This window comes from Rhipicephalus sanguineus, chromosome 11, assembly GCF_013339695.2.
Source record: "Rhipicephalus sanguineus isolate Rsan-2018 chromosome 11, BIME_Rsan_1.4, whole genome shotgun sequence".
NCBI classification, from domain to species: domain Eukaryota; kingdom Metazoa; phylum Arthropoda; class Arachnida; order Ixodida; family Ixodidae; genus Rhipicephalus; species Rhipicephalus sanguineus.
The window spans coordinates 138,455,071-138,481,847 of NC_051186.1; the positions used below are offsets into that span (position 1 = coordinate 138,455,071).

The 26,777-nt window shown below is 47.6% G+C and overlaps 2 protein-coding genes across 2 annotated transcripts in view; one reads left to right on the forward strand and one right to left on the reverse strand.

The window, feature by feature from the left end:
- LOC119374753 (zinc finger protein 511) overlaps positions 1-14,873 on the reverse strand; it is a 53,550-nt gene extending 38,677 nt beyond the window's left edge. The window contains exon 1 of the mRNA XM_037644940.2: positions 14,356-14,873. Within this exon, the coding sequence (XP_037500868.1) occupies positions 14,356-14,735 (380 nt within the window). The 5' untranslated portion in view covers positions 14,736-14,873. The remainder of the gene's footprint in view (positions 1-14,355) is intronic.
- Positions 14,874-14,979: 106 nt separating this feature from the next.
- LOC119374751 (uncharacterized) overlaps positions 14,980-26,777 on the forward strand; it is a 281,996-nt gene continuing 270,198 nt past the window's right edge. The window contains exon 1 of the mRNA XM_037644939.2: positions 14,980-15,089. The gene's annotated coding sequence lies outside the window, so the exon portion shown is untranslated. The remainder of the gene's footprint in view (positions 15,090-26,777) is intronic.

A 26,777-nucleotide genomic window follows, 5' to 3' on the forward strand; every position in this document is an offset into this window, starting at 1 on the left:
CTCGTCAATGAATGCATGCTGTCATTCAAGCTAGACTCCAGCGCCAAAGTCTCGGTTGTTATGAGTGTGTTTACTGGCATTCTTGTCAAGCTAGAGGTGCCGGGGGGCTAACTGAAGGGGCCAGCCAATAACACCCTGCCAGGTCTGAGAACCTACAGTGCTATTTTGTCTTGGCATGGCAAGGCTATGTTTTGTATTGGCAGTACAGACAGTTCCTCTGCTAGACTCTTCGGTGATTCAACCCCTGGGGGCTCTGCAAGTTTCTAGACTTTTGGGAACACTGGAGTACAAAACCAGACATTCACAAGAATGAGAGACACAGGACGGGTGCTACTTTCATCTACCTTTATTTGAGGCTTCACCAGCAAACACAGGGTCCATTATGAAAGTAATGCGCATGATTTTAATGTGATGTGACTATCGATGGGAGCGTGATAAAACTGGTTGGGCAATATGGTGGAGGGGTCTGCCCTTCCAACACAGCCAGTTTACTCCGAGCAGTGTGAGTGGAAAGAAGTGCCTCCGCGTGAAACATGTGCTAAGAGGTTTATTGGCAAAGAATATGGCAAGAACAAGCAGCGGTCAGCAGCGTTCGGCCAAGCGCAGCAACCACGAGCTCATGCCGATGGTGATGCCACTCAGGCGCAGAGCAATGCCGCTGAGGCCACTCTTCTTCTTTACAATTGCCCTCCGCAGAAAAAGGCGCCATCCTGGCGGCTTAGGGTGAGGACACAACGATTGGGTCGTAGTACGGCTTAATACGAGAGACGTGGACCAGTTCGCGGCCCCGATAGCGTAGATCTGTCGATGGTGTGATGGGCTCCACGAGGTAATTGACGGAGGACGTTTGCTCTACAACGCGGTATGGTCCGAGGTATTTGGCAACGAGTTTTGCGGAGCGGCCGGGTGCGGTAGCGGGTACCCGAAGCCATACCAAAGAGCCAGGGGGAAAAGTTGGTGCCGAACGGTCTCCAGGTTGACGGGATTGCTGCTGCCACTGGTCCTCGGTAGAAAAGGAGCGGGCAAGCTGGCGGCATTCTTCAGCATGTCGGGCAGCTTCGGACAGGGGGGTACTTTCGGACTCGTCAGGTTTATATGGAAGAATGGTGTCAATCGTATTGGACGGTTCTCGTCCGTATAGAAGAAAGTACGGAGAAAATCCAGTAGTAGCTTGTGCCGCAGTATTGTAAGCGTAGGTGCCGAGCTGCGTGGTTGGTCTGGGACGCAAGGCATCAAAGAGAGTTGACGAGCGACCTCAGCGCGTATGAACTCCTGAATCTTCGACAGCAGAGGAGCGTGGTCGTCTCCGATGCCAAGACTGGCGAGAGAGTCGTCAGGCACCGAAGGACGTCTGGTGTGAAGGCGTTGCCGTCGTAACTCGTCGTAACTCTGGCATAATTCTGTCAGTTCGACGACAGAGCGGGGACTCTTCGACAGTAACATTTGGAAAGCGTCGTCCTCAATGCCCTTCATAATATGTTTGATTTTTTCCTCTTCGGACATCGACGCGTTCACCCGCTTGCAAAGGTCAAGGATGTCCTCGATGTAGCTGGTGAAGTTCTCACCAAGCTGTTGGGATCGACTGCGCAAGCGTTGTTCTGCGCGGAGTTTTCGTACCTCGGGCCGACCGAAAACCTGGGTGAGGCTGGTCTTGAAAACCGACCACATAGGAAGGTCAGCTTCGTGGTTTATGAACTACGAAGCTCAGGCGCAGAGCAATGCCGCTGAGGCCACTCTTCTTCTTTACACATGCGATAGTGACTGAGGATCTGCAAATGCAAAAGGTCTGCGCGAAGCTTGTGCCGGAAGTTTTGACGGACGATCAGAAAGAACTTCGAGTTTTGTGCGGTCAAGAATTGCTGGATTTGATTCAAAATGAGCCGGACTTTCTTAACTCTGTCGTAACTGAAGACGAGTCCTAGATACTCGAGTACGACCCAGGATCGAAAAAGCAGAGCAGCGAGTGGCACACAAAATCACCCCCCACCCCAAGAAAGCACGAATGAGCAAGTCTCGCATAAAAACGATTCTCATTGGCTTTTTTGACCCCCAAGGAATCATCCATTTTGAGTTTGTACCACAGGGAGAAGCAGTCAACTCAGCCTTTTACCTGGAGGTGCTCAAGAGATTGAAACGCCGGGTTGCGCGCATGAGGGCTGACATCAAAGACACGGTCAAGCTCCACCATGACAATGCTCCCAGCCCCAGGTCCTTCATCATTACCAACTTCCTGGCCTGGAGCAACACCCCAATGGTCCCCCCCATCTCCCTTACAGTCCCGACTTGGCTCTGTGCGATTGTTCTTTGTTTCACCGACTGAAGAGAGAGATGAAAGGAAAGCATTGGGAGACCGTGGAAAACATTCAAAAGCATGTTACAACGTTCCTGAGAGACATTCCCATTGAGGACTTTCAGGGTGCCTTCCAGGCGTGACAGACACGTCTCCGCAAGTGTATTGATGCAGCAGCAGAGTATCTTGAAGAATTTTAACAATCTGTGCAGGTCCGATCAAGAAATCTATTTTTCCCAGAAAAGTGCCATTACTATTATAATGGACCCTGCATATGCAGAAAACACACACGTGCAGAAAGTCACATGCATTGTCAGAAACACGCTAGCACTTCAAAAAAAATTATCGAAATACTCAGTCTCTGCCCTCCAAAGCTTCACCGACATGTCACTAACACACGTACCCCCCTCTCTATGATACGCTTGTAATAGTTCTCATGCCATCTTATCCCTGCCTCTGCCTACAATCTTTATCTCATTCAATTTCAGCTCACATGCTCTGCAACTTGCGCAATGCCCAGCCAAATTAGTACCCCTGCTTTTAACAGCCCGTGAATGCTCCCTTGCCCTGTCATTAATACAACGACGTCTGGCCTATATACACCTTGCCGCAGGTCAACGGGATCTCAAAGACAACCCCCTTTTTTTCTTAAGTGATAGCGTGTTTGTGACAATGCATTTGACTTTCTGCACATGTATGTCTTTCTGCATATATCTGCTGGCGAAGCCTCAGATAAAGGTACATGAAAGTAGCACCCATCCTGTGTCTCTCGTTCTTGTGAATGTCTCGTTTTGCACTCTAATGCTCCCGCCAGCTATGAACCATCTTGCCGAATTTCAAGTTTTGTCAAGTTTCTAGAGCATGTCTCAGAAGCTCGGAACCCCTCTGGTCAGCTGCGTCTTGAGCCGGGAGACGTCAAACTTCCACTAGGTCAAGCTTTCTCCAGAGTTGCAAGAGCATACCACGTTCAGAAACCTATCCGGTCATTACTGTTTTCTCTGAGTTCCATTTAGGATTGAAACTGCTCTGGAGAATTTCCAGAGGCAGATGTCCTAGATCCTGGAAAGCCAAGCCGGTGATGTTGTGAACAAGATTAATGGTATTCTCGTCTTTGGCAAGACGTGCAAAACATGACCTTCACTTGCATAAAGTCCACAGTCAGCTGACAAATGAAGGGGTCATGCTAAACCACAAGAAGTGTACCTTTGCAGTTAGCAGTGTCAAGTTTCTTGCGGTAATCGGTGCAGATGGCATCTCTCCCAATATTCTGCAATAAAAGCCACAGTGGCGTCGCAAGAGGTCGCCAGTGTCCGTTACCTCCTGGGCCTCAGTTAATCACGTTGAATGCTTCCTACCTCACATATCAGGATTGACACGGCCAATCCCAGCTTTGCTGTTGCAGGAGTCCGAGTGGACCTGGCGCTCTACTCAAAGAACTGCTATGCTCTGACCTTTATGTTGCCATGTACCACATAAAATACAAAAGCACAGTATCACCTGATGCTGCTCCTTTGGTCTTGGGGCCATTCTGCTACAAGAGCAGCCTTCCGGGGAGCATCCACCAGTTGCAGCATCAACAAAATGTCAACACAGTCAGACAGAGAAGGAGGCTTTGGCTGTAAGCTGGGCCGTGCTGCCTTTCAAACAGTTTATCTACGTAAATTTCTTCTTTCAGACAGATCATCAGTCACTGCTAACACTCATGGGGGCAATGGATGTCGACTTGCTACCTCTCTGTATTCAGCAATTCCAACAGAGGCTGGTGCGCTTGCGATACCGAATACTGTATGTACCTGGCAAGTTCATAGCCATGGCTGACTGTGGGGGTCAGGATCATCACGTCGTAAGGCGTGTGATGCAAGGAAGATGAAGTAGGTGGTGCACAACGATGAGGCACAGGACAGTTATATTACCATGACAAACAGACATTAAATACTACTACAGCTACATTCACAAGCAGCGTGAATTGGCAAAAAAATGGGAAAAGAAATAGCCAGTCTCACAAGTTCTCGAGAGTCCGGTGGTTTGTGGGGACTCGTTGTGTCCTTGCTGTGGCACAGTCTGGAGTTAGTGAAGACCAACACCAAAGAGTAGAAGCGGCCACAAGGATTCGAGAGTGTAGGCGGTTGACAGCTCTGTAGAGGTGGATGCAGGCTGCTGGGAAGTCTTGAGCCGTACAACGAGCAGAGTTGTACGCTGCTATTTCTGCTCCATTTTTCGCGAAGCATGCTTCACAATGACATGCCCACACAAAGACATGCACTGATGGGCGATCCACTGCCGAGTCAAGCTCTTAGTCAAAGCGATTCTTAAGCCTCTCCTGGGCTTAGTTGCCACATGTCAAGACGAGCTCTGCCATGCCCAAACCAACAATGGCGAGTGCAATATTCTGCTGAAATGGTGCACCAAAGGCAGGCATGGGCAGTCAAGGCTCACTCTTCCCGTTAAAAGTACTGGCAGCACTGTAGAGATCTCGGTGTCTGCGAGGGGCTACTTCTGAATGATAAAAATATTTGGGATTTTATGTGCCAAAACCACCATATGATTATGAGGCACACCATAATATAGCGCTCCGGAAATTTCGACCATTTGGCGTTCTTTAATGCGCAGAGACATCACTTCTTCTGAAGGAAGTTTGGATTGACAGAGAGAAATAGAGAGGGAGAGAAAGAGATAGAAAGAAGTAGGAAGCAAGAAAGAGAGAGAAAGAAATGAATAGAGAGAAAAAGAAGGAAATAGAAAGGAACAGAGACAAAAAAAAGATAATTAAGCTACTTGGTGCTGTGGTTTCCAAGTGATACCCAATCGAACCAGATCAATACCTAGCCAATACTTGTGATTTACAATGCAATCACGTGGACACTTCGTGCATCGACGCGTGAATGCACGTGTGCCTAGTCAAGCCAGGACCAGGAGAGTGCCAACAAGCTCTGCTGTGCCCCAGCCTTGCACGACTCAGTGCATACAGTGCAAACTTTTTATCTATCTGTTTCTCTCGCACTTAAAATGTCTGTTACATTTGGTGGAATGAGTCGTGTTAAACCCGTAGCAAGATGTCCCCTAATACGGTGTCTTTGATCGAATCAGTGCCACAATCTTTGCTGGCACCATCGCCGAATCAACAGACCATGCCCTCTCTGCAAGCCACACCACCACTCACTCAGTCACCGTTGCCACCATCTCAGGCTCCAGATCCTGATACGACACCTTCAGCCATTGATTCTACCGATTTAAATTCCGCTCGACATCAGCCTGCACCCAACTTAGCGGCTCTCCTCGATGCTTTTTAAGCATGCCTTGACTGGCAACTGTCTTCCGTTGAGAACTCTTTAACCCAGCAGATGTCTTCTGTGAAAGTTAAAGTTGTACATGTCTCTCACAGCAATGCTTGGCCTCTCTTCTTGAACTGCATCACACAGCAATACCAGGGTTCCTTTTCAAGTCCACCTACCTTTGATGGCACAATGTCGTGGTCAGCTTTTGGCATTCAGTTTGAGTGTGTCGCTGCCCTCCACTCCTGGTGACCGTACCACAAAGCCCACATCCTAGTGGCTCAGGTTCGTTAGGCTGCTTCAAATTTCTGGAGTCCCTGCCAGCCTCTGATTGTTCCAACTACGAACATCGAGTCTTGGCACCCAAGTTTCGCTGCGCATATGCAGCACATATATTTGACAGAATTACAGCACATGCAACAAGGCAACTACAGCCTGCAATACCTTGCTACTCATGTCGAGCACCTGTCGTGGAAAGGCCTTGCTTGTTGCCAAACTTCACTGATGACTTCGTCACTACCAAAACCTTCATAGAAGCCATCACTGACTGACCGCTTCGTTCAACGCTTTGTCCACCTCACCCACCTATCTACAGTTCATGCTGCCCTAGGTCTTGCCTTGGAGGCTCACACAGTGGAACGTGCCACTGTAGTGCCCTGCCCTCACCCTCCTCTTAGTCAACAAACGCCAGCGAGCCAAGCCTGTCACTAAAAAACACACCATGACCGCACTCCAACCACTCGCTCCTATCAATACGAGATCGGATATTGCAGTCGAGACTGTCTGCATTGCAGCCTTCGGTCAGGAAACTCTGCAGCGGGCCACTGAGGGCAGGATCCCACGTAAGTCATCAAGTCGCTCTTGCCACTCGGCCCATTTACAGATATGCCCACATTGCAAGTCAAGATAGGTTAGCCACAGCAAAACGTTGAAGCACTAGTGGACAATGGTACAGCTTTCACTTTTCATAGCACCGACCGTGCTCCCCAACTCAAAGCCATCTGAAGATGACCATGGTCGCGCCTGCCAGCCTCCTGTTAGCTGACAGAACTGGTCTGCTAACTTTTGGAGAAATATTGATGACTGTAATTGCTTTTGAGAAAAGTGTAACTGTCCTTTTCATTCTGGCGCAAAGCCTCTGCACAACCTTGATTTTGGGTTGCAACTAGTGTTCCACTATGGGCATGCGCATTGAATTTAAAGGGGCCCTGCGACGCTTTTGCGACTGCCTTGTTCAGTCAGCGCTGGAATGCGTGTAGTAATGAATGCCGAGACAAACGCAAAAAAAAATTACGAAAATGGGTGCACGAAAATTGACGTTATTGGCCTTCAAAGTTAAAAACTCGAGCAGGCGACGACAAAAAACGTTCCCTTTTGCATTTCACTATCCCGCTGACGCCAAAGGCCGTTTCCAATCACCGCGAGCCTCTTATAGACATACCAGAAGTCTTGCTTCATAGTGACCTTCATACAGTGCCTTGCCACCACTCTTTTTGACGGCTTTGCAACCATGGTTTCGACAAACGTGCGTCGCCTAGCAGACGGTCCCACGGTTTGTCGTGTAGTGCACACAATGAGTCTGGGTGATCTAACAAACCTTGAGCGCGAGATCTTGTGACGTAGTAATTTAGTGTCATATCCGGACACGACATTGTAAATTGAAAGGGCGTCGCTAAATCCCGGGTAACGCGAGGATGGCTCCGAGGGCCCGGACGAAACACCACAGCCTAATAACGTGGAAGATGTCAGTTGGTAAGCATTTAGAATTTTTCTTTTTTTGTTGACAGCATTGTGCTGAACTGAGCGTTGCGTGTTTCGCAGCTGCTGGTGTGGCCGATATCGCCCGATGCCGCAAAAGGCAAAACGCGGAAGAGTATCATTTGATTAACATTCCCGCCAGTTCCACAGCTCACCTAGCGTCCCGTCCTGTCTTCAGTAATATGGCCTAGCTGCCACCATATGAATAGTACATGGTACTTGTTGCGTCAAGCCAATCAAAACGTGCGGCCTTTGTCGTCGCTGCCACATCACGAAACGTCATTTCCCATAACAAAAATAGCCAAGGTGAGTCGCTGTAGTCCGAAATCAAGGTAGTTTATCCGGTGAAAAAAAATTATAATGGCTTCGTTTTATAATGGCTTCGTTTATAATGCCACTTGCACAAGGATGTCGGTGCATTCCACAGTATCAGAACCAGCGTTGAAAACGACATGCTTAATTTGTGTCACAGGGACCCTTTAACCATGCCGAATGTACGATAGGATTGCTCCCGCATATTCCGGCACCTGACTTGGCTGAAATCACATAGGAAAATAATATATTGTCCTCGTGAGGGCCCCTCTTTTTAGGTTAGCCAGGCACACAGCCATAGGAGCTCGCTCCTTTCTGAACAATGCCGCTTCGTGGTTGCGTGAGAATTTATTCTACCTTCATACAAAAGTATGCGACCTTGCAACGTCGACATGTGCGCTAATGTCTGCTCTTCTATCAAAGCCCCTCCAATATGAATGTGTACCCTCGCCACCTCCACTTTCCTTTCCTGTACAGGCATTGTCTGCCTTGTACTGCTGCTGCTGCATGGGCACCTGTTCGTTGCGTCATGGACGCGTGCTCAGATGCGGATGTTTTCGTTGACTGCACTACCTGCTCGAGACCAGGTGTTGAATTTGCCATTTCACGCGCCCTACTGCGTTCCTCCTCTTCTACATTCGCTGTGCTGGTATTTTAAAGGGATAGCACTCTAAGGAAGAAGATGGAAAAGAAGTTACAGGAGAAGTTACAACAGTAATGGCGACCATATTGTAATGACACTGAGAAATCACGAATCCAATACGGTCGCCATTACTGTTTATTTTCATTCTTCTTCCTCCTCTGCCTCCAAGAACTGAACTCCTGTATCTTCTTTTCCGTCTTCTTCCTCGCAAGCATCAAAGAGCTCATGTTGCAGAAATTCCGGTGTCGCCGTTGTTGGTTGTGAGCGAAAAATCAAGAAAGATGCAAATAAAATAAATAATAAAAATATTTCGTTCCAGTGAGAATCGAAACACGGCCTCCGGCATGGCAAGCAGGTGTTCTACCACAGGGCCACACCCTTGCTTGAAACTGCTTCGAAAAAAAAAAAACGCTACATGAATGTCATGTAGTGGGAGGAATCTCCTTAAAGCATATAATATTGCATTGCAGAAGTGTAGAATTGTGCCAGGCATCATAACGTTTGAATTGTGTGTAACGAGTGGGTGTTTTAAACGCCCACCCATTACAAAGAGCTCAGACATATTTCGTCATCACCAGCAAAAGCATGAACAAAGTGAGCAGCTGCGTAGGTTCGCGGGTTGCCTTACAGATGCGTAGTGGGTCCATTGCCGATTTGCAAAGGGAAGAATTATGGCGTAGTGGGCACTTCGCAACTGTACTTGCAGTAGGCATTCTCGGATAGTTTGAAATGACCAATGTTACGCACACAGATGTTTGTTTCTTTGCGGAATGGTTTAGGCATCTGCCAAGAACTGAAGCCATGCTAGCAATTGAAAAGGCGATGCGCACAGGGCCCCATTACGCTATCGCATTCTACTCTTCAAGGCGAACCTCAAGCGTCCAAGTTTTTCACCTATCAGAAAGCTCGCTGCGCTTAAACTCTAGAACTGTGTTGGCACCCGGTGCAGCTTTTCAACCCTGCTCTGTTCTTGCAGGGTTGAAAACTTCTGTACTTCTCAGGAGAGTGGTCACAGCTCCGTCGACTGGAATGAGTTTCATTTTTGCCCAAACTTGACATCGTCGCATAAGTTGAACATTCAAGCATTGCTGGTGAAATTCCAAAGGTGGTTGTTGCTGTCACTGAGAAAACTTGGCTGTACTACTCTTGTCCGTCACAAAATCAACACTGGCTCGCCTGCATGAGTTCGATACAACCCTCGTCATGTGTATACTTCTGAACACACTGAGATTACAACGCAAGGGGAGGATATGTCACATCATGGCATCATGAAAAAATCCGTAAAACAGGGGGTGGGTGCTCGAGCCTTTTTCACGGATTTTTTCATCGCAGCTTCCATCTTCCACTTCCTGCCGTATCATGGCATCATATCTCACTCTTTAGTTTGTGGTCATCCTCAGTAGTCTTCGTGAAAAATAAGGACCAGATATGGGGCCAGAAATTTCATAACACTCATGCTCCTATTCTGCTACTGGAAAGTCGGCCTCAATGAGAACAATGTGAAAAAGGCAGCTTTTATCACACCGGGTAGCCTGTATCATCTTAATCATCTTCCATTTGGGCTCTCTAATGCACCTGCTATGTTTCAACGACTAACGGACCGGGCCCTTGGACACAAGTGGTCGATGATGTTTGTTTATGCTCCAACATTTTCAGAACATCAACGGCGATTGGAGCTCATCTTGTCTGCCCTAGATAATGGTGGGCTCCGTATCAAACCTTTGAAGCGGTTCTTCGGGTATTCGGAGTTAACCTACATGGGTCATGTTGTAAGTGCCCATGGCATCAGCCCCGACCTTTCAAAGTTGAATTCAATGGAGTTTATTCGGCAACAAGATTGCGAGGATGACCAGGCAAAAAAGTTGCATTGAGCAGCTTGAGGGAATACAAGAAACCGAAACTTTAAAAGGGTATGGGCTTGAGCTTGTTGGTACGGCTTCATGGGATCGAAACAGCGCGTAAAGTACGAGGACACAGAAAGAAACAGACAGGACCAGGCGCTGAGTCCTGTCTGTTTCTTTCTGTGTCCTCGTACTTTACGCGCTGTTTCGAACCCATGAAACTGGAACAGTTACATGCTTTAGCCAGCATTCCACCACCTGCCATGATCAAAGAAGTTGAACGCTTTTGGGCTTCGCCTCCTACTTCCGCTGTTTCATCCCTGCTTCGTAGGCCGTGCTGCACCCCTCAATGAACTTCTAAAAAAAAACAGCAGTGGCATTGGGGCCCCAACCGAGAATTATCCTTCCAGAACGTTCAGGCTACCCTTACAACTCCACCGACATATGCACACTATCAAGACCCCTAGCATCATCCACACTGACATCAGTGGTCTTGGCCTTGGGGTGGTTTTTCTTCAGTCCGATTATGAATAGAACAAGAAGCCTGTTGCCTATGCTAGTCGCTGCTTCAGCGAACCAGAGAGCCAGTACAATGCTTCAGAACTTGAGTGCCTTGCAGTTGTCTGTGCCAATGAGAAGTTCCGTTCTTACATGTACAGCAAGCATTTTACTGCTGTTACTGACAACGTTGCACGGTACTGGCTCCAGAAAAAAATTGGCTGTTGCTTAGTTCTGCAAGGCCCAGTTATACAAGCGAAAGCTTGTTACACTTGGTTATGCTTGTTTACCGTCATAGCCGAAGCACAGTTTGCCAACCGAATGGTAGGTCTAGTCGAACGTGTTGTACTGCGAGCACTCAGTACCGTCGTTTCGTCAGTTTCCAAAGCCGTCGCTGTAGTCGAACGCGAGGCGTCCAATGCTGCCCCTAAAGCTCATCGCTGTCGTCTTTCTGCATCCTTCTTCCGATGTTTAGCTCGCCAAAGTTCCCGTTCTTCACTCATTTCAGCCTGCCACTTTGGGCGCATGGTACTCATGTTTCCGCTTTAACTCATTAGCAAGAAAAGCAACACTGCAGGATGGTCTGACGCAGCTTGTCGCTTTCGCTGCTGCAACCATGCAGACAACTTTGGCACATATTGACCAGCGTCCTAGCTCCTTCCTTCCTTCCTTCATGCGACCATGGCACAACGGCTGAACTGAAGCACTCGCCCGCTGACCTGACATGGCACGGAGAGCGGCGAGTCACATGGACAGAGCTGGCGAGCCAGCATTTGTCATCCTAGCAGCGATCGGAGCAGCGGCGGGGGACGCGGCTAGTCACGCAGTATGCGTTCTTCGCTTCAAGGCCAAGCGGAGATACACGGCGAAACTCCCTCAACTAGGCCAGTCAAGCTTTCGCTTTAAAAGTGTGGCAGCTTCGCACTAGTGGTGCCAAGCCCGAAGGAAGATCATCGTAAAATAATTGGCAGCGCAACGGGTTAAACATGGACAGAAAGAAGAAAAGGACACAGTGCTTTCTGTCCGTGTTTAACCCGTTGTGCTGTCAATTTTACGATGAACATCCACCAACTAGCCCACCTCGCGATTCTGCTCTGAAGGAAGAGCGGAGCCGGGTGGCACTTCCTTGTTTATCTTTATTTTTTATTTACTTCTTCTCTTTCTCTTTGCTTCTTGTATCTGTTTTTTGTACCTGTTGCTTTCTGTTTCGTTGATGTCATTGAAATAGCGCAACAAATTTTTAGCACAGCGAGGTATTACTAGTTCGTGAGGTGCCGAGAACAAACAACCATCATCAGAGTAACTTGGCGATACGGAGGTTGGCTATGCACATCGCTGTTCATTCAGGAAACGAAAAATTTGGGAAAAAATACTATCCCAATTTTCTGCCTCGCCGACGTGCATAGCGAGATGCGGCAAAACTGCTTCACAGTGCATTTCTTTTTTACAGCAAAATCTGTTATCAGATCACAACGGCAGTGGGGTAGTTGTCTGCCGCTGCTGCCGCCGGTGTCCGTAACCACTATCGTGCGAAAGAAGAACAAATGAAATAAATAAAAAATATCCAGGATCGTGTGGGAATCGAACCAGGGCCCTCTGTGTGGCAGTTGAGCCAAAATCCCAATGCCAAAAGACCCTATGGAGGCGTCATGTCGGGCAAGGAATCGCGTTAACATGTGTAATATAGCGTGGCAGAAGAGTAAAATAACAACCTGACGTCACACAATGATAATTGCACAATGAGTGCATGGTTTAAAGCTTCCCACCCACTACAAATTGCTCAACCATAATTTTTCATCGTCATCAGCCACATGCAGCATCAACAAAGTGCACATAATGCCTTGCAGATGTATAGCTGGTACCTCGCTTATCCACGGAAAGATGAATAATGGCTTAGTGCGTGCTTCCCTGTTTCACAAAAATTATGATTTGTGGCGAACTGGATACCTAGCACACATACTTGTATTAGTTTCTCCAAGAGAGTTTAGAACGGGCTGTAAAAAGGCTGCTCTTCCAGCTTTCGCTGCAACTGTGCTGAGTGCTCTGTGCAGGCCTGGTGTTTTTTCTTTGCCTACGAAAAATCCATTCACCAGAACCGCTACCACACATGCGAAAGTGAATGTCATCTGCTATACATGGACCTCGATAGCCTGTTTCGTGCACTTTCCGCTAGGCAGCTTCCTGGCTCAAATTAAGCTCGAATAAAGGGACCCTAAAATGGTTTTTTGAAGTTTAGTCAGCATTTAGGCAAGAGCATCCCCAAATCATTCACACCAGAAATTAAGCGACGCGCCGTGTACCAAGGCGGCTATGGACAATTAAATCTATACCCTCCTCCTCACCACTGCCTTGTACCCTCAACTTACTGACACGCTGGCATTGCCGGCGATCGCAGCGCTCTCATGAGCGCACTCGACAGTTTGAGCTTCGCCTAGACATGGCCTCCGATATTGCGCGCCGACAGGTTGTGCGCAATCTAGGAGGCCCAGTGTGCCCGGCAGCACGTTGTCTGGCAACAAAGACGAAGCTCACGGCGTGGTTGATATCTGCTCCGACAGGTGCAGTCACACTACCAGCCAATCTTATTTTATTCTCCTGTACGATGACAACTTGCAAAAGTATGCGGACAAACAAAAAGAATTTGAGAACGATCACCGATAAGCGTAAACTCGGGCAATGTGGTTGTGTCTTCAGGGGTAAAGTTACAGCCGCAGACACGTGGACCGTGGCGTTGAATGAATAGCGAGAGCGCGACGCTCATTGCAGCGACGAGCTGATGGGATTCCGCTTGCCAGATGTCTCACAAACATTGCACGATGTTGCAGCTTTACAAGTCACCAATTGCTAGATATGTGGTACGCAACACGACTAGGGCAATTCATTGTGTCCAAGAAGAGAAACCTCAAAATAAACACTGTCGCTCAGCTCACATCAACACGGAGCACGTTGTAACACAGGCAGATGACGCTTGCTGCCCACAGGAGGTTCAGTGACGTGGACTGGACATATCCAATCAGATCAGCCACCTGCGTGACGTCGCACTTCCAAAACGACGTGCACTGGAAGTGGGCAGTTTGAAAACACATTTGGCTGAGCCGCTGTGATTGGTGGCGATTCACAGCTTTAAAGCCTTGTTATAAATTACACAGTTTACGCACAGAGCTTAAATCGGTCTGTAAATGATCCTTAGGACTTGCTCTACTGGCCCAATGTGTTCGTACAAAATCGTCAAAACCGTTTCAGGGTCCCTTTAAAGTCGGTCAGCCAGGTGCGCCTCGTGGGTCTCACTCACTAATGGAGGCCGAGGTGAATGGCAAGGAGAGAAGAAGTTTGCACAATCTTTAAAAATAGCGCTTTGCGATTCAAATGTATTTAGCTGTCGTGCTTGCCTTAGACTTTCTTAATGTTTGTCCACCCACACCACCCCCTCTCCCAAACAACTACCGTTATGGCCAACAATATCTGCAAGTTTTGAATTAAATCATGAAATAAGCATGTTGTTTTAAAAATAAGTTAGAATTATATCATTAACCATTGTTCAACCACAATTCAAGATCGAAAATACAAAATGTTTTCCGCTGTTGTTGGGTGCTTGTCTGGAAAAGCGCTGTTGACAAGTTCCAACAGCACAGAATATCCCAACTACTCAAAAAAAAAAAAAAAGTAATGGAATTCGTGGCTGTTAAAGTAGCAGTAATTAAAGAAATTATATAAGTGACATGGCCTCGGCAGTCAACGTACCTGTGCGCATCTATTGCGTGCATTTTGCGGTCCGCCCAACTTGCAAAGTGCTCCGGGCAGCCTTCGACCACGCATTCATATTTGGGACGTGCCGCAAAGATGGGGTCATGAGATTCGGCGATATGCAGTTCAAGCAGGCGCTCTGTCGGCATGGCAGCGCGGCACTGCGCGCACGTGAGTCGGTGGCGGCTGGCGTAGTGACTCTCGAACTCGCGCACGCTGTCAAATTCCCGCGGGCACGCACAAATCAGCGCACCGCTACGGCGGCGCTCAAGCGCGTCAGGATCGCAGTCCGCGTCGAGGACTGCCACCTTATTGCCCACGGATTCAGCGAGCGAAAGGCGCACTTGGCCGCCAAAAAGGGGCTGAATCTTGTCCATATTCGCGTGGGTTTGATTCGCGGTGTTGCGGCCACTAAATGAGCCAACTTTTTCGAGCTGTACCTAGTACCGAACCTCGCAATTTAGCCAATCGCTACTACAGCTGCCGTCCACGAACTTCCTTTTATAGCAGGAACCACACGCTGCTGATGATGACTGCGGATCAACGACGTACCAACAGCGGACCAGCGCCGGCAGCGCCTGCTTCGCCCTGTCGTCAGATCAGCGCAGTACCACATTTAACCAATTTAACCGCTGCACGTCGTTGTAGTCGCTGGTGGCAGCAGCCATTGCTGTATGCTTGGCACCGATAAAAGAGGACAGTTGCGGAGTAAACAGAACATTGTGGACCAGGTGAGCGCTTTTGCAACTGCCGCTCATGAAGCATGCGTAGAATGAACGCGAATGCTTTGTTCGAACGGACCTCGCATGACCATTGCCCTCGCGCGAGCGTGCCAGCTTCGATGAGGATGCCACTCGACGCGAAGAATATCGCCCGCGCGGCTGCAGCAGCGCACCGCGTGATGTCAGTGCATGTCACCGTATACCCGTTTACAGCGATGTTTTATGTATCGTTCTACATAAAACGCCTGTCTTTCGATAAGCCGCACTATTTTTTTAAACCAAGGGGCACCGAACGCTCCGTGCGTGCGTATGTTTGATGAGGGCGCAAAGTTGCCGACTCGCGCCTGTCGCGCATACCACACTGGTATTCTATAACGATATTTTGAGCTACGAGCCTCGTTGCTTTATTCGTCTATGTTATTACGCCGTGAAAATGAAAAGTGTGCAGAATTTGGCACTCTCTTGCCGGTGACAACCCCAACATTCCCGCGTCAGGGGCGTACTCTTGGAGCACGGAAAATGTGGTAGTTATGGTAGTTGTGTTCGTTCAAAGACTCTAGGGTGCAGGTCTTCATTGCAAATGACCTATGTTAGCCAACCAATGTGCACTGAAATGTTTATAGATGTAATTGCCATATGTGTAGTAAGATCTGTTTGTTACAGTTGCAATTCTTATCTAATGTACAGAAAAAAACTTGACACCTCTGCTCTTCCATAATTGGCCTGCCAGATTTTCAATTTGTGCTCATTAACTCCGCTCGTGGATTACATGTACCCAAGCCTTGCATTTTATTTCATTCCCTGTTTTTTTCATCACCGCCTGGATATGTGGTCTGGTGTGGACAAAGAGCACTCATCGTCGGAAGGCACATAAACATCAGACTAAGCCGGCAACTGGGATGGGACTGATGTTTACAGAGAGAGCGAGTCTAAGGAGGGTTTGAAAGAATGGCCATTAAAGGTGCACTGTGGCATCTTGAGAAAGTAAAACTGCTTCAGAGTTAACATCAACTCCGAGACTGACAACACTTGAAGTGCGTAACGCCACACTATTCCTTTCACCCTTGTCATTGGCTCAGGTGCCGCAAGGCCCGCTACTTTTTGCAGCAGCGTATTATTGAAACTCGAATGTTGTACAAAACATTGCCAACGTTCTCGGCAAGTTCAGATGGTGCTGTAATCTATGTCCAGTGCTCAGCAATTGAAATGCAATACTGGGAGTGGATAGCTCCGCTTGTTGCGCCACTCTTGAGTGATACTGAACGTGAAGGTGACTGCATGCTGTCAAAGTTCAAGTGGCTTTTAAATGCGAAGCATTTCTTGGCAAACCAAAGGCACTTTGACCATTTCTATCTATCTATCTATACTCAGTTTCACAAGCTGTTGGCAGCGTTGTGGAAGGTACGGGCGCTCTCAGCCAATCATGACAGAGCGCACCGGTGGCCCCGTCTGTATGGAAGTAGGTGTACTATAATAACTATCTTTTAATTTTTGTAGAAGATGGCACTTGGTACCTTTTTGATCTGTTTTGCTTATATACGGACGGGACGACCAGCGTTGCAATGAAACTGGCCCGACCTTTTCTATTTATCGTCACCCGGTTCGTATGAGTTCTTGGGGCGTTAAGAGTTTTTTTAATTGTTTATGCACCGTGTATAAGAATATTTACTTCAGTCACTGAATCACTTAACGAACGAATGATTGAATCAATCAATCTGAAGCTTTATTTTCACTTCTCAGTGTGACTTGCTTGATTCCTTGTCATAATAGCAGAGAGTTCTGTGTTTTCATTTTGGCTACTCTCACTACGATAGTACTCAATGATCCTGACCTCTACACACACATGTAATGATAGACGTGAGCTTGTTACAAGAGCTCGTATGTCATGGTCCTCATCACAACTTAAATCTGAACTGCTCATTGTTTCGTCCTCCAGAGTGATTATGACAGCTGCATTAGTGTCAACAACATCATCGATGAAGTGGTCCAGTTTACTCATTACATCTTCCTGAGCGATAACATGCTCCACGTATCCCTTCCACTTCTCAGCGGTTACTTGCTTAATTCCTTGCAATAGTTGAGTGTGAAGGTCTTGAAGCTTAAACGTCTTGTTTGCCGCTGCTACGAAGCCCTTCACGTCACTCCAAACAAGCTCTATGGGGTTAAGCTGGCAGTGGTAGGGAGGTAGGCGCACAGTGAGGTGACCAGCAGCCTCAGCGATGCAGTCCACACGGTATCGGTCCCCGCTTGCATGTACGTTGTCGACAAGCTTCGTGAGCTCCGCCTTCACCATATCGCTGCTCCACGGCACACCTTTTTGGGAAAGCCAGGCCTGCATGTTCTTTTTTAGGCTACTCATACGTGGCACTTTTTCCTGCTTCACAGAATGATAAGGTGCGTTATCCATGACTATAACACTGCCAGGTGGTAGCAGTGGAAGCAGCTTCTGGGAGAACCACTTTTCGTAGTGGTCCCCGTTCATTTCCTTGGATAGTCGCCTGAGCTTCTTTAGCCTAGAAGATTTCCGCTGCATCTTCAACGAAACCATGTTCGCTACCGCAGTGCGTGACAATCAGTCTACCTCCTTTGCCACTGGGGTTTCGAAGACCAGTCGACAAACCAGATTGACGGGCTTCGTACGTAGACTGGACAGTGCTGTCTATCCCCACCTGACTACGCGTATGACCAGCGTTGATCCACGTATCGTTGGTGAGAAAAATTGCCCTACCCTGTCGTCGCAGCTCCACTATTTGGCGCAGGTACCGGCGGCGACTCTGGACAATGCGCGTCGCTTCTATGAGGAGGGCGTTCCGAGAGCATTTCTTGTACCTGAAGCCAAGCTTTTTCAGCATCCTCTGCATCGTCGTCGTGGACACGGTTGGTACCGTCTCGTCTTCTTTGAAACGCTGCACCACCTTGGTGATAGCTGGAATTTCGCCTTTCTGAAAAAAGCCGTGCACCACTCTTCGAAAGGCGCTGAGGTCAAAATCGTCCAGCTTTTTTTTCCGATCACGGCCTTTCCCACAAGAACGCTTCTTCAGTGGTAGGACTTCACCGGCTTCTTCCATCTCCCTTTTCCACCAATACAGCGTTCGCTCGCTCACCTGGGTCAGTTTCGCGGTCCTCTTGATAAGTGCATCCACACCTGCACTGTCCCCGCACTCGACTCGAAGCCCTTCAAAAATATTTAAAGCTACCTGCTTCGCCAGCTTGGGAAAACCGCGCACATTCGAAGGATGGCTCGCTGGTCGCACAGCTTGCGAAGCATCTTGCACAGACGCAACCAACTCGGGCGACGCCATGATTCCGAAAGGCGGCGCATCACCAGCCCACATCAAGCCTCTGCAGAGATGCGTCCATGCGGGCTTTCTCTTTTAATTCCACTAATGATAAAAACACTCTGCACGCTTTGAAAAAGTGAATCCTAACAATATTTTCAATTTGTGTGGGTGTAGCTTGCGAAATAGAACTGGATTGCTAAAATATTTCAAGGACTATTTCCTGTGCCCCTACAGCCCTGATTGGATGAGAAAGCTCTACCTTTGGCTGCACTGCCAACAGCTTGTGAAACAGAGTATAGCCACCTGTGTCCGGGCGCTCGTCTACTTCGCTTAGTGTATACAGTAAAAGCTAGTTAATTCGGAGGTGTTCCGGCAAGCACATGTATTGTTTAATGGCATCAAACTCTCATTAATTCGGTCTTATTTGGCTGCAACCCGGTTTATTCGGAATATTTGTGACTCGAATCACCACAAATTTGTGACGCAAAGAAGCAACAACGGCCGCATGGCTTCAGACAGGCGTGGTCGCCATCCATGACTGTGCATTATTGAGCCGCATTTAGCAGGGGCTGACTTCTGGCCTTGTTGGTGCGACATATCTGAAGTATTTAGTGCATAATTAGCAAGATGGGACAAGACGAAGGGGACATACACAGGCACCTCTGTGTGTCCTCTTCGTCTTGCTAAATCTGTGCTAAACACTTGAGATGAGCCGCATTTATTCAGCAGCAGATTTGTTGCTCAGCAGTTTCGTTTCAACTCGACGTAGGCCGCGCGCGAGCCTCCAGACCTGCATGGAGGCTATGATTGTGTCTTTAGCGACCACCGTTTCGTCCACAGCGGATGTGGCACACAGCAGCTTCGTTTGGACTTTGGCCAGTGCACATGCATTGTCACAAAATTGAGACATGGTTGAAGCTTTTCAAGATGATAAGCTTCAGCTGCTGTCCGCATCCTGGCATAAAACTCATTTGCTACACTGAGATGGACAAACGATTATTCGCCAGCACTTTCACCAGTGCAAAATTATAGTAACATGCATGTGGTGGTGTTGGTGGTGGCGGTACGTATAATAACAGATAGTTTCAGAGCATGTTTCGGCTTAAGACATTGGGGTTCTGGAGCCGCGGTCACATATTGAATGAAGTTGCAAATGACGAAAATTGCGGCTTTCACACTGCTTTTATGCAAAATACGTACTGGATTATGTATTCATTAAGAAAATTAAAATGCATTGATGTAACAGACACTTTTTTATTGTTTTCTTGACACTTTCTGTAATTTGGCAGTCGGTTAATTCGGACATTTTTTCCAGTGCCATGAAATTTGAATTAAGCAGCTTTTACTGTATCAAAATTAGCATAGGAGGAAATGTCTGTGTGAAGAACATGATCGACAGGTCATAGCATGAATAACCCGACTTACCTGTCACATATGTCTTGAAACCCTTTGCACCAGTCACTTGTGGCACATACCCACATAACATGTCTCGTATACGGCCACGTGCCACGGGTGATTCATAGTCTCTCAACCCAGGGATAGCAAGAATAGACATTGTAAATCTTAACGCGAGAGCATTATAGAGCCCGTATTGCAGAAAACCCAGGGCCAGCATCGACGGCTTTGTCAAACGAAAAATCCCATGGAAGCAAAGAATTAAAATTGGGAAGATCCCACGCCTTGTGGGAATCGGCCTCATGCGAAGCAGTCTGCAAGGAATTGTCTATGCTGCATTTTTTTGGCTTTGAGGCAAGCGTTATGAGGTAAATTGAAGTGTTTTTGTAAATGGAGTAGTTGTGTGCACATTGTGGGCTTACCAGGAACGTCGAGTACACTGGTGTTTAAAGGGTAATTTGTAGTCCGACGTAACGTCGGCACTCACATTAGACTACAGACGTCGGTATTATCGAAATGAAGTGCACTTTACAGTGCGATGATGCGAATATGATATGTAACATTCGTTAGCGTATTGCTCCAGGGTCGAGCAACGCTTGAATATAGCTTGTTGAATCATAGGAACAAAAATGTAATGTTTATTAGGCTGCTATAAAAGCGGAGCCAACATTGGAATTACAGTTGACGTTAACCCGACATGACACCTGTATCATAGGAGTACAGATGTAATGTTTATTGCCTTGTTATAAAATTAGATAGCCAATGCTGCAACCACAGTTGACATTGCACTGGCATTACCCCTGCATAAGGCCCTTTTCCAAAGCAGTTTCAAGACCTGGCATCGCTCTGTGGTATAATACCTGACTGCCACGCAAAATGCTTGGGTTCTATTCCTGCTGGGATCCTGATTTTTATTCTTTGCATTCGTTGGCTTGATGCTGCCGATGTCGGTTTTTCTTAATGCTCTCACGTTTAAATTACCCATGTCTACTCTCGCCGTTCCTGGGTATATATAAACTATCACTTTTGGCGCATACAGTGGCCCGTGGCATACAGGTATGTGCCACACTTGTCTGGAGGAAAGTATTTGACTTTCCTCCAGACACAGGATTTTCATGTTATTCATGTCATAACCAGACAGTTATATTTGTCAAACCCTCTTACCCTCCCATACCAATTTTTGTATACACCAAGTTAAGGAGGCGATCACAAGAGAACCCAGGCGTAGGCGACTAGATAGACAGATACATAGATAGAAATGCTCAAACTGCCTTTGGTTTGCTAAAAAATGCTTCGCATTTAAAGATCATGGCTTGAGCCAGAATCGAACCCAGGTATTCTGCATGGCAGTCAAAGATTCTACCACAGGCCCTTGCCAATGCTTCAAACTGTTTAGAAAAGAAACCCTATGCTAGTGTCCTGTTGAGGCAATGCCAATTGTAGTTGCTGTGTTGGCTATCCACTTTTGTAACAATGTATTAGACTCCACAAGATACAGTCTAGCATTGATATAATCCGCCGACAACCGCTACTTATGCGCATCATCGCAACATAGCGTGCACTTCATTGCAGTAAAACTGACATCACTTTAACGTGACGTTACGTCAGGCCATGAGCTACCCTTTACACGCCAGTGTAGTCGACGTGCCTTGCAAGCCCATGATACACGCACAACTACTAACTTTACCCAATCCACCTCGTAACGCTTGACTCAATGGGAATAATCTGGCATAGCCTGCTTCGCATGAAATCGATTTCCACAGTTTTTTTTAGGGGCGAAGCTCCTAAAGCCGTGGGTCTGTCCCTCCTAGCTCGTACGTGACCGCCTATGCCGCGCGTATGTGCCAGTGGTGATGGCAGCGAAGCAGCGCGACTGTTCTTGGCCCAGCGCAGGGACGAAGAAGACGTTGCAGTTATTTCTCTGATCGATAAAGCGTGTTTGTTTGCCGTGCTCCGTGTCCTCGTCGATTCCACATCGTTACACTGGTGGAGGTGCGGGGTAAGCTTCATGCTTGGCACTTCATCGCGGAGCTGACAATCGAGCCCGGAATCGCCACCACGCGTCGAAACACCAGTCCACCGATTCAGTCGCTGTCATGACCGTGTACCTCGCACCCAACCTGTCTATCGGGGACTTAAGTCGTTTATAGACTCTCCGTTACGTGACTACTACAACAAGCACAAGAACCGTCCGTTTGTGCTGGTTGGGGACCTCAACGTGGACCTCATTACCAATGACTGGATCGTGCAGCACACGCTTTCCAAATACGCACTCAGATGTATCCATATGCAACCTACCACGATCCGAGGGACGTGCATAGACTTAGTGTTTGCAAACTTCCCACTGCAGCCAGTACAAGAACCTCTCTCGCGTCATTTCACAGACCATAAAGCCGTCATAATGAAGGGACCTCGCAATCCAGCCGCCATGACAACGACGAAATGAAAAGAACAAACGAAGAAACGAAACAACAAACGAACAGGAACAAAATAAAAGTTGATTTTGTATAATATACGCACAGTCTTACGTCTTTCTAATGATGTAATGGGCTAACTCTCACGGGAGAGGTACGGTTTACCGATGATCTCCCCCTCTCGAGCTTCGCGCACTTATCATCATTCATTCCGTGGATATGGCGTGATTTTTTTCTTTATTCAAGAATTAGCCCATATTGCCCTTGGGCGTTGCAGCAGGGGGGGGTGTTTACAACAGAGATATAAATAAGTCATCATTTGCACAACATACTTGTTTTTCAGAAAGCTTGTTCCAGTCTGCTGCACACTTCGGAAAAAAAGAATTGGCAAACATGCATGTCCTGGGTCGATATTCACGGATTTTGGGATCTGATGTGGGATCTGATGGAATTTTTTTTACTGGCAGAATTTGTGGAGCCCCTCTAACTTTGGTTTTCCAACTGCGCTCACGTGCGACACCTTCAAAAGGTGCATGTCGCAGTTGCTTTAATTCACAGTAGGAGGTGGCTAGGTGTGCACGATGGATTGAAAACTGACTTTTTCATCTCTTTCATGGACATTCTGAATGACAGAGTATGAGCCTAAGAAGCCAGAAAGAACTGAGAACTTTTGTGTTTTTAAAAGTGGAGCTGTTTAAGCCAACCGTTAGTCTATGAAGAGCGAACAGAAAGCTATCATCATCACGAACCGGCGTGCGTTCTCTTCGTCCTCTTCGTCTTCTGCTTCACTTGCACTGATTTGCCTGGCATGGGATGCATTAACACTGATGGGTGAGGGAACGAGTACAGAGAGAGATAAAAGAGAAATTCTTGGCAAAAAAATTTTTTGGCGAGGCGGGATTCGTACCCGCAATTCCAAGGCAAGCATCGTAACCACTCAGCTATCTAGGCATGCTAAAAAAAGCATAATATAGCCCTGTATAGTATATTATAGCAAGGAGGTGGGAAAGGAAAGTGAGAGTGAGGAGGAGGGAAAGGAGCTGTGGAGAGAATAAGGCATAGCATAGCATAGAAAGGGAAGAAAGAGCAGGAAAGTAAATGAAATATGTAAAGAGAGAATGAAAGAAATCGAAATAAACTGAGACAAAAAAGACATCGAAAAATAAAGACAAACAAAAAAGCCGCCCAGCTCTGCACTTCTTTCAGGCTTGGTGCTACTAATGCAAAGCTCTTCAAAGCAGCCGTAATTTTTGTTGCCTATCCTGTGTGGCTTATCAGGTATGTGCCACAGAAATTGGGTAAATTCCTCTACACACCACTCGTCCACTAAAAATGAAGAAAACAGTTAGCCCAACAAACGGGTATGTGCCACAGACATTTGTGCGGCCTGTCAGAAAACTGATCATAAACGGGTATGTGCTACAGAAATTTGGTAAATCCCACTAGTCACCACTGGTCCACTGAAAAGGAAGGTAACAGTTAGCACAACACTAAGGAACGGGAAAGGCAATGGCGGCTACGAGGAGACCCGAAGCGATGGAAGGCCTATGCCAATGACGACATGCCTGTAGATCTATGAGAGGTGCGAACGCTTGGTTTCAGCGTGAGTTTCTGTGTGGAGTTTCGACATCCGTGTCATGTCTGTAGTTTAACTCGAACCTCTCCACGCTGAGAATCAATGTAGAAACAATCTAGCATCACCTAGCAACGACCTAGAAGCAACCTCGAAACAACCCTCATCACCTAGCTAAGGCCTAGAAACAACCTAGAAGCAACCAGATTAGTCTTCGGAATTGTTCTTTTTCGCTGTTTCAAGGCTTGCGTGGCTTAGTCCTTAGTGCAAGCTTTGCCCTATTTTCTCTTTTTCTTCCTTACCGCTTTTTTTTTGTTATTCAACAAACTTTTGATCATTCTTGTCTCATTTCTCTTTTTGTTCCATGAGTGTGCAGTATAGTGCTAGCGCTCCAGTTCTGCTCTGATGCCATATGCCTCACTTGCGCATCTTTAAAAGTGCACATTAAAATCCTTTGTAGTGCATGTGTAATCGGGTCAAGTGACAAAAGTGCCCACAGTACTGACACTTTAAGCAACAAGGCACGTAGAAATCAACCGAGGATCGCAGCACTTTGTGGGTGCCACAACGAAACACATACTGAACAGGTATTGGCCGAATGCAGTTAGCATGCATAAGTGTCACTCACCCTCTGCATATTACAATTCATCCGCTAGCTTTCACTAGCCATGCATTCTAAGTGTTGCATTTTAGCTGCTTACATTTTATATGATAAATGCTTAGATGGCTTAAAAGGACCCCATGCAGAACTTCCGATTTTGGTTATGCACTGAAAGTTGTAAGGGGCCGTATAGGGAGCATTTTACCAAAACAAATGTTCTGGTTGGTTCGATATTAAGGGAGTCACAAGGAATTGAACTGGCTTGTTACCACCAGGAGGTAAAGTTTCTGTGATTCTCTGTTTATCCATCCATGGCAGTTTGGGAATGACCCAGGTGGTGCCATCAGTGAATGGGCATTCTGTATGCAGTTTCTCGATTAGATCAGGTTTGTTGGGGATGGGTAATCAGAGATGCCAACAGACACGCACTCATTGCCTTGGAAATCAACATGCGTTGACCTGTGTACTAAAGCCGGAGTACTACACCATGTACAGGATGAGCTCCATCTTTCTTTTATTTTTCTGCCTATGGGAAACCAGCAATGGATAGGTAGCATGCCTAAAAATATGGCTCAAAGCTTGCGCTAAGTCATGCAAATCTCTACACACAGCGAAGCTGATCGGTCTCATGCTTATTTATTGCTGTATCTAGGCAGAACCTGGCTGTAGCGAGGTTAAACTTGGCTTGAACTTGGCTGTAACGTTCTTGAACTTTTGCTTTAACTTGGCTTGAACTGTTGCTTGAACTTGGTTTTAGCAGGGTTGAACTTTGCTCTTACGGCGCACGAGACCGATCAGCTTCGCTGTGTATCGAGCTTTGCGAGGCTTAGCGCAAGTCTTGAGCCATTTTTGGCGGGAATGTGTCTCATCATTAGTGATGATGATGTCTTCGACTGTGACCTGCGAGTTGATGCTAGGTTGTTACTACGTTGATTCCCAGCACACGAGGTTGGAGTTAAACCACAGATAGTCACAGACATGACACGGACGTATAAACTCCAGAGACAGAAACTCGTGCTGAAACCAAGTGTTCGCACCTCTCATAGGTCTACAGGGATGTCGCCGTTTTCGTAGGCCTTCCATTGCTTCGGTGTCTTCTTGCAGCCGCCGTTGCCTTTCCCATTACCTAGTGTAGTGGAGCAGATGCACGAACGAGTATGCGCCTGTTGCAGTGTCGGAGACAGGGTTGCGGTGGACGAGTCGCTATGAGGTAGCAGGGAGAGCTGTCGGGCCACTTCCTCTCTGATGAAGTCCTTGATCTGGTTGGTAAGTGTGCCCTGGCAAACGTTGCCGTTTGCGACTGCGACGGCCGAGATCGAATCTGGTGATGGGAGACTTTGCCGGGCGATGGAACGCTGACGACGCAATTCGTCAAAGCTCTGGCACAGGCTGACGAGCACTTCCACAGTGGTCGGGCTTTTCGCCAGCAACATCTGGAATGCGCCATCTTCGATACCCTTGAGGATGTGCCTGATCTTCTCGTCTTCCGGCATAGATGGGTTAACCCGCCTGCATAGGTCTAGCACATCCTCAATGTAACTGGGAAATGTCTCTCCAGGCTGCTGCGCTCGGTGGCGTAGACGCTGGTCAGCGCGGAGCTTGCGGACCTCTGGTCGGCCAAATGCTTCAGTTACGAGGGTCTTGAAGGCTGACCAGTTGGCGATGGTGGATTCGCGGTTGGTAAACCAAAGTTTAGCGACGTCAGCCAAGTAAAAGATAACGTAGCCAAGCTTAGAGGCGTCGTCCCACTTGTTGCTGGCACTTACGCGTTCGTATAAGGAGAGCCAGTCTTCGACGTCGTGCTCACCACTTCCGCTGAAGATGGGCGGGTCTCATTGACGGGTAGAGCCGGGGCAGGGGGACGGGGCAGCCGGTGGTGCTGGCTGGGCAGCGACTGCGTCAGTCATGTTGTCCGGTGGTCTTTCGGCCAACTTGCGAGAGCGGAGCTCCAGGTCTGTTTGGGGATCTCAGCAACCTCCACCAAATGTGATGAGGTTTAATGGAGTAACGAAGTTACAACGAGGTCGCAACGAAAAAGGACCGTACGGCAACGCAGTGCAAGGCTGACGGAGGCGGTACAGGCTCTCGTGCAATCAGAGCGCGGGTCGTCTTTCGTCCTCTTTCACAGGCGCATACTCGTTCGTGCATCTGCTCCACTACACTAGTATGTTCTCGTACGTACTCGGGATCTTCGGCTCGCTGCTGTTGCTTCGCAGCCATTTGTTGTTGGGCTAACTGTTGCCTTCTTTATTTTTAGTCGACCAGTGGTCAGTAGTGGGATTTACCCGATTTCTGTGGCACATACCCGTTTATGATGATGATAGCTTTTTGGTTCGTTGGGCAAGGAACGATTTGCTAAATAGCTTCGCTGTTAAAAGGGAGCGGCATAACTTGGCGGGGAAACCAGATGACTGGCCACATTGTGCTACGACG